General features: G+C 44.8%; 1 protein-coding gene across 1 annotated transcript; it reads right to left on the bottom strand.

Moving 5' to 3' along the window:
- Positions 1-4,563: 4,563 nt before the first annotated feature.
- Positions 4,564-6,832, bottom strand: LOC146829455 (zinc finger protein 862-like). Its single transcript, XM_085606692.1, has one exon. It carries the CDS (start codon positions 6,631-6,633, stop codon positions 4,564-4,566), a length of 2,070 nt encoding a protein of 689 aa, XP_085462818.1. The 5' UTR covers positions 6,634-6,832.
- Positions 6,833-8,463: the final 1,631 nt, after the last annotated feature.

The following is an 8,463-nucleotide window of genomic DNA, read 5'->3' as shown; positions in this document are numbered from 1 at the left end:
GTGCATTACTCACCAAGCCATGTATTCACTAAGATACACTTAATCCATCAGTTAAACAATCAATTTTTCAAAAACAAATCATCCATTTAGACACTTATATACCCATTTATTCTTCCATCGACCTTGAGATATACATATATATAACATTCACATTCACTGGATGATGTCATCAGTGATGTCATCAGTGATGTCATTTGAGATGTCATGAGTGATGTCATGAGTGATGTCACTGACCATGTCATGAGTGATGTAATATGTGACGTCGTCAGCAGTGCATTGCAGGCGCGCGAGTTATAGTTAGCTGAACTAACTGTTACGAGGGAATTTCAATGGTTTTGCACGAGTGAAAAGTCCAGCTAACTATAACACTCCTGAAACCTATGGTTTTTTCAGTGAATTTCTAAGGTTTTTTAAATGCTAATTCCTAACTATAACATGCCTGAAACCTATGGTTTTTTCAGTGAATATATATATATATAGAGCGAGAGATGTATATTACCTACTCGCCAGCAGGTAGTTATAGTAGGACCTAATGCCCATAGGAAAAGCATTTTTTTGACAAGCCTATATATTTGGTGCCATTTGACGAATCCTCACAAACCTTTCCCCAAGCATTTAATGCTCAGTTCAGCTGCTTTGGGGAAAGTTTTGGGTTGATCCATCAAGGGGGGCTGAGAAGAAAGTGGGGTTGCCATAGAGGTATTGAACACGACTGCAGCCCGAACCATTGAACTGAATGACACCGAGTTTGGGAGAAAGAAAGCTCTTGGTCCAGTATTAGAGTTATTAACTGAAAACCACATTTTTATATCTAGGGACGCGGATCCTTCGTGAATCCACCTGTGGCAAACCTGCGGCTCCATGTGCCAAAGCAGAAAAGTTGTGGCCACAATTTTATATCTTGGAAACGGTCGCCAGGGATGATAATTTCTGTGCAAAGTGAGTAAAGGGGTCAGGGTGGAGGTACCCTGGTCCCATGGATTTGTTAGAGGGGTCCCAAAGCGACCCATAAAGGCCAATAAATTGCCTTTTAATGTTTTTTTCTCAACTTGCAGAAATCGGATGATCTCCCGCAGTGCTCAGCAAGACCCCCATCCCCTGTGGAACCGCTAATGCTGCAGCGGCTCATAGGAGCCCAGCCCGCTTTCTCAATCAATCTGCAAATGTGCTGCCTGGTGCTCTACTCCTTGGGGATGAAGACCCCTTGGATGGTGAGGGGCCTCAAGGGCCACCAGTAAATCTCACACAGCGAGATTGCTGAGAGTTTGTTTGAGGCCCGCCCACCTTTTCCATCACTCTGCAAATGCTCCTCATGGCACACTACTTATTGAGGGAGTAAGTCCCCTTGGAGGCTGAGGATCGTTGGGGGCCAAGAACCACTCCTTAAACCACCATTAAGTTCCATACAGTGATGTTATCAGTCATGTCACTGACCATGTCATGAGTGATGTAATATATGAGGTCAAAAGCAGTGCATTGCACGCGCATTAGTTGTAGTTAGCTCAGGTAACTATAAATGCAAGACCACTGACTCACTGTCAGTGAAACTGCTCTCCCACCCTCGCAGCTTCACAATTAAGTGATGCACCAACACCTTAGCCCGAACCCTGCACAGATGGATCTCTAACAGCACCAACACCATAGCCCCTCTCAAGAAAAACAACAACACTCACGCCAAGAAAGACAGATTGTGTACCACCGAACTTCGAGAGTTCAGATGCACGTGCCGCTGCCTCGAAAAGGCCCAGAGGAACTCCAAATCCACAGAGGCCCACAACGACTTCAGATGCGCCACTAACGCCCACCACCAACACATCAGAAAAACAAGAAAAAAGTGATTGAAGACAGAATCTCCACACACGCGCACAACAGCAAAGACCTCTTCAGCATCAAGGAGTTCGCCCAACCCACCAGCGAGTCCACCCCAACCCACCAGCGACATCCCTCCCTCATAAGACCACGGCAACAAACTCAGCACCTTCTTTCATCACAAAATCAAGAACATCTACGACAACTTTGACGAAGACAATCAACACACTGAACCCTCATCAGCCACCCACAACACCCTGAAGCCAACGATTGACAAGAGGACAGCCCTCACCACCGAAGACAATGAAGTCAATCCACTCCGTTGCCCCCACAGACCCCATCTCCACCACATCTTCAACAGAGCCGCCGACACCATCGCACCTATGCTCCGCCACACTATCAACCGCTCCCTGATGAATGCCTTGTTCCCTGAAAACTGGAAACACGCCAAGATCAACCCCCTCCTGAAGAAGCCCTCGGTGGACCCCACCGACCTCACGAACTACAGACCCATATCCCTGCTCCTGTTCCAAGTAAAAGTCATTGAGAAAGCCATCAACAGCCAACTCGCCACCTTCATCAAAGAGCACAACATCCTCGACCCCTCTCAATCCAGCTTCAGAAAAACCCCCAGCACAGAAAATGCGCACCTTGCCGCAACAGACGACATCTGATCCCTACTGGACAGAGGAGAAGCAGTAGCCCTCATCCTCCTCAACCACTCAGCAGCATTCGACACAGTCTCTCACTGAACCCTAATACGCAGACTCAACAACACAGGAATCCAGGACAAGGCTCTCAACTGGATCCACTCCTTCCTCTCCGGCAGAACGCTGAGGGTCAGACTCCCCCCTTTCCTCTCGGACCCTACACCAATTACTTGCGGAGGCCCTCAGGGGTACTGCCTCAGGCCCACGCTCTTCAACATTAACATGGCTCCGCTCGCCCCCATCGTCAGAACCTACAGACTCAACATTGTGTCATACGCAGACGACACCCAACTCATCCTCTCCTTATCCAAAGAACCCAACAGCACCAGACACAACTTTCAAGAAGGCATGGAAGCTGTCATCAAATGGATGAAAAGCAGCTGCCTACAACTCAACACTGACAAAACAGAAGTACTCATCATGGGCCCTAACCCCGATGCCTGGAAGGACACCTGGTGGCCCCCTACCCTCGGAAGCCACCCACCTCCACAGACCACGCATGCAACCTTGGAATCATCCTGGACTCCGAGCTCAAAATAGACCGCCGGATCAACTCTGTTGCATCCTCCTGCTTCCACACTCTCTGCCTCCTACATAAGACCTTCAAATGGATCCCCTCGAGCACAGAAAGACTGTCACTCACACCCTCGTCACCAGCAGACTCGACTGCGGCAACACACTCTACACCGGTATAAACAAAAACCTCACCCGCATGCTACAAAACATCCAGAACGCCGCCGCACGACTGGTCCTCAACCTGCCAAGACACTGCCATATCTCCCAGCACCTGTGCACACTCCACTGGCTCCCCATCGAGGCTAGAATCACCTTCAAGATTCTCACCTACACACACAAGGCCCTCCAAGACACCGGCCCAGCTTACCTGAACAGCCAACTCAAATTCCACGCACCCGAAAGGACCCTACAATCAGCCCAGCTCTCCTATGCCATGGTCCCCCCACACCAGCAAGACCAGATCAGGAGGCCACTACTTCTCCTTCCTTGTGGCCAGAGCCAGGAAGGCCCTTCCGCTCCCCCTCAGACAGACAACATCGCTCCCCATGTTTGCAAGAAACCTCAAGACCTGGCTCTTCGACAGCCCCCCTCCTTAATGGACTGGAACCTGCACCCCCCCTGCAGTGCCTTGAGACCGTTATGGGTGAGTAGTCACGCTTAACAAATACCTGATTGATTGATTGATTGAATTTCAATGTTTTTGTATGAGTGAAATCTGAGCCTAACTATAACGTTTCTGTAACCTTTGTTTTTTCCTGTGAATTTCTAAGGTTTTTTTCATTCGATTTCCAAACTATAACTTCCTTATAACCTTTGGTTTATGTTATGAATATATTTATGTATGTGTGTGTATATATGGACATATATATCTTTTTTTGTGTGGTAATGCACCACCTGACTGCTAGTATACATATAGGTGTGTATATATATATATATATATATATATATATATATATATATATATATATATATATATATATATATATATATATATATATATATATATATATATCAATGTTCCCTCTAATTTTTTTCCTCTGTGTGCGGCAGAGGAGGGTCTCTGTGCGCTGCAACCATGGTTATGTGCGCCAGGAACCAGACCACGCGCGCGTGCAGCGCCAAATGTCACTCCAAACGTTTACTTAAAAAAAGTAAAAAGATGGTGCATTTTCACACATACAGCTCCACGTTAAGGGTCTTAGGGCCGGTTTGCAAATTGGATAAAGACGCCATGACATGAATTGGTTACACAGGCAAGTACACTTAAAGTTTAGAAAAGCACAAGACTCCAAAAGGTGGTACCATCATAAGATTTTACTAAATATTCTTAACTGGAGAACTGTTCATTGGGTGGGGAAATGTTGAGAGCCTATACAATATCACATATACACAATAAGTTACAAAATTACATAACATTTACAATTTGATGTGAAAGATAATGAGTTAAGTTGGGCTATCCTGCCAGAGATAGTTTGTAAAACTGACATCCAGGCAAACATGGACTGTGGGAGAGGGACGTTCAGACAAGTCAAGTGGCATCACTAGATGGGTGACACGGTTGCTTCTCACGGCGATCCTTGCCATTTTTCCAGTGCTGATAAACTTTATCAAGGTCAACTTTCCCATTCTGGAGGTAAGCCTTTGTCTTCATCAACATATCCAAATGCTTCTGCTCTAGTCTATTCCTCAATTTACTCTTGATAGTATTCATGAGGCTGAATCCTCGTTCACAATCTGCACTAGATGCTTGAAATGTTGCGCAGACATCAACAAGCTGAGACACCACACTATACTGAGCAGCATTGCGTACTGTGAAATTCACCATGTCTTGAAATGTTGTAAATAAACCACCCTTTACATGTTCTGCCACCACATATTTATAGTCTCTGTATTGTCGAACAACGTCTTCTGGTGTTTCACAATAACCCAGGACCAAGACATTTTTATACTTTTCAACAAGTCTTTGTATATTCTCAGTCCCAAAATAAAAATGTGATTGTGTTGATATTGCCTGGATTTCAAAACTTGCCCATTCTTTCAGTTCATCCTCGGGGAACCTTTTTTGCATGTGCTCACAAAGAAGGGAAACAAAAGACAAAATAGGCCCACTGTCAAACTCTTGCCTTTCCTTGTACAACACCATCATATCTCTTACATTGCTGCTCCAAAAGACAGTGTCCCCCAAATACTGCTCCTTAATTTGGCCAATCTTTGCTCTTGCATACTGTACAGCTTCAACAGTAGTCAAAGAACTTTTTTGGAACAGTTTGCACAAAGATGCAAATTCACTCAGAATGTCATTAAGTACTGCAAGGGAAATATGGTAGTTTGAGTCAGATAGCTTTTTGTAACAATATTTAGCAACTGGATCATTCTCTTCAACTTTCTCATGCTCAAAGTACTTAAGAACAGCCTCGTAATTCCGAATTAGTGCACCAACTGCAAAATGCCTTGAAAGCCACCGAACTTCATTCAATGGTCGAAAAGAGACCACTTCACAATCAGTAAACAATGCCATTTCATCCAGCTTGGACTTCCTTGCAGGAGATCTGGAGAACACAGTGTAGACAGTCCTCAATAATGTCTCCATCTCTTTAATCATTGGAACCCTCTTCCAGGCATCATCAACTCCCAAATCTTCTCGATGAGCGACACAATGCTGCTCATCTAGATGGGGAATAGATTGTTTAAGGCGAGTAGCAACACCATTATTTTTACCCAACATCACAGACGCACCATCGGATGTGAACATGACCATTTTCATGAGGTCCAGTTCGTTGGCAGTGTAGAATTCCTTCACAGCAGTAGTGATAGCCTCAGCATTACAACTGGTCAGCTTCACTATGCCCCCAAACAGTGTTTTGTGCTCTGTTGAGGTTACAGGTCGGAACTTGAAGTAGAGAATGAGCATTTTTGTAACAGAAATATCTGTGCTCTCATCAATTATCAATGTGTGATACAAAGCGTTACGAAGTTCTGCCATACCTTCACAGTGTATCACGCTATTGATGGCCTTAAGGAACTCAAAGGCATAGTTCTTGCTCCTCCAGCTGTCTGGTATCTTCACATACAAAGCTAAGTGGTCATGGATGTCTTGTACAGATAACATTGAAGTATTCATCTTGACTGCCAGCAACACATTGTTAATGAGAATCTTTATCTCATCAGGCAGGGATCTTTGTCGTTCAACTGCTTCCATTCTTGTTGCTTTGTCAGTGGCAGTTTCCGTCAGCATTGCCCGCACTCCAAAACCAAACCTGGCAGCAGCACTTCTGTTTCTCAATATCACCATGGCAGACTCGTGAACTTTGCTAATTAGATGGCGTTTCAGGTAATCCAGTTTCCAGCCGTCACTCCATTTCTTCCCTGTAGAAAAGTCCCCAACAATCTTGGCTTCAGCACATGCTTTGCAAATCAAGCCCACGTCTGGACTGTATTGAAATAGTTCCCCAAGTTGCACGCGAACCTTGCTTCGTGATTTCTGTGTCTCAGCCTCCACAATTTCTTTCATCCACTCTTCCTTGAATACAAGGCAACATTTCTTCCTTTGTGGTGAAGCATCACACTCTGCAGAAGGTACAGCTTTGCGCTTGAACATATTTGTGATAACTGGGTTTAGCCTGCTATGCCACAAAGCCTGCAAAATAAAGGAACATGGCTAAAGTTGATGTCTATGCTCATGATTGCAATCTGTCACATAATACGGAGGCATTGCTGGCAAAACGTAGAGTATAATTACCTGGATTTTTCTGTCCACTGCCCTGCCCTTTCAAACTTAAATGTAGCACTGTCCGTAGAGCCTGCAATAGAAGTAAAGATTGTTACAGCACATTGTGAATTTGTGATACAGCAATTTACTATGTGCACCATAAGGGATCTCTACCAAATAATTACCTGCTCTGCCTGTATTCACGTATGCCCGTTCAAATGTGTGGGGTACTGTCTGCGAAACCTACAACAGAAGAAAACATGGGTAAGGGATGTTGTTATACCACAATACACAAGATGCACCACAGTTTAACTCTACCAAACAATTACCTGCTCTGCTTGTACTCACGTATGCCCGTTCAAATGTGTGGGGTACTGTCTGCGAAACCTACAACAGAAGAAAACATGGGTAAGGGATGTTGTTATACTACAATGCACGAGATGCACCACAGTTTAACTCTACCAAACAATTACCTGCTCTGCTTGTACTCACGTATGCCCGTTCAAATGTGTGGGGTACTGCCTGCGAAACCTACAACAGAAGAAAACATGGGTAAGGGATGTTGTTATACTACAATGCACGAGATGCACCACAGTTTAACTCTACCAAACAATTTCCTGCTCTGCTTGTACTCACGTATGCCCGTTCAAATGTGTGGGGTACTGTCTGCGAAACCTACAACAGAGGAAAACATGGGTAAGGGATGTTGTTATACTACAATGCACGAGATGCACCACAGTTTAACTCTACCAAACAATTACCTGCTCTGCTTGTACTCACGTATGCCCGTTCAAATGTGTGGGGTACTGTCTGCGAAACCTACAACAGAGGAAAACATGGGTAAGGGATGTTGTTATACTACAATGCACGAGATGCACCACAGTTTAACTCTACCAAACAATTACCTGGTCTGCTTGTACTCACGTATGCCCGTTCAAATGTGTGGGGTACTGTCTGCGAAACCTACAACAGAAGAAAACATGGGTAAGGGATGTTGTTATACTACAATGCACGAGATGCACCACAGTTTAACTCTACCAAACAATTACCTGCTCTGCTTGTACTCACGTATGCCCGTTCAAATGTGTGGGGTACTGTCTGCGAAACCTACAACAGAAGAAAACATGGGTAAGGGATGTCGTTATACCACAATACACAAGATGCACCACAGTTTAACTCTACCAAACAATTACCTGTTTGTTCTGCCTGTACTCACGTCTGCCTGTACAACTGTATTTGTAGCGCGGTCTGACAAACCTGCAACAGAAAAGGGGTGCAGATTGTGAATCTATTTACCCAGCAACCCCCAAATCCAATGTGGAACATAAAGAGAATTACCTTGTCTTTGTGGGTACTCACGCCTGACCATTCAAACTCAAATACCTCACAGACTGCAAACCTGCAATTGAAGATGAGATGGTTAGCAAAGGCTCTAAGAGTTACAAACAATGAATGGGACTGGCCCAGAGACTCCAATAGGAAAAACGACCAAATAGTTACCTGGGATTCCAGTTTAGGCAAATAGGCATGTGCCCCTGTGCTTCATTATTAGCATCCATTAAGAAAAACTTATCTGCACCTCCCCACACAATCCAGCCACAGAGGGCCGCACAGATTCATGCAGGGTAGTGGTCAGGGACTTGGGAGGGGTTACGGTGGACTTGGAGTAGTATGTACATTTAGTGGCTGAACAATGTGGTACCAGAAGACTTGGGATCA

This window comes from Triturus cristatus, chromosome 5_2 (assembly GCF_964204655.1).
Source record: "Triturus cristatus chromosome 5_2, aTriCri1.1, whole genome shotgun sequence".
In the NCBI taxonomy this organism is placed as follows: Eukaryota; Metazoa; Chordata; class Amphibia; order Caudata; family Salamandridae; genus Triturus; species Triturus cristatus.
Note: the sequence above shows the minus strand (reverse complement) of the source record. Positions and strands in the feature narration are given on the sequence as shown.

Excerpts from the sequence above, each read along its gene's own strand:
- LOC146829455 (XM_085606692.1), bottom strand. The coding sequence starts at position 6,633 with ATGTTCAAGCGCAAAGCTGTACCTTCTGCAGAGTGTGATGCTTCACCA.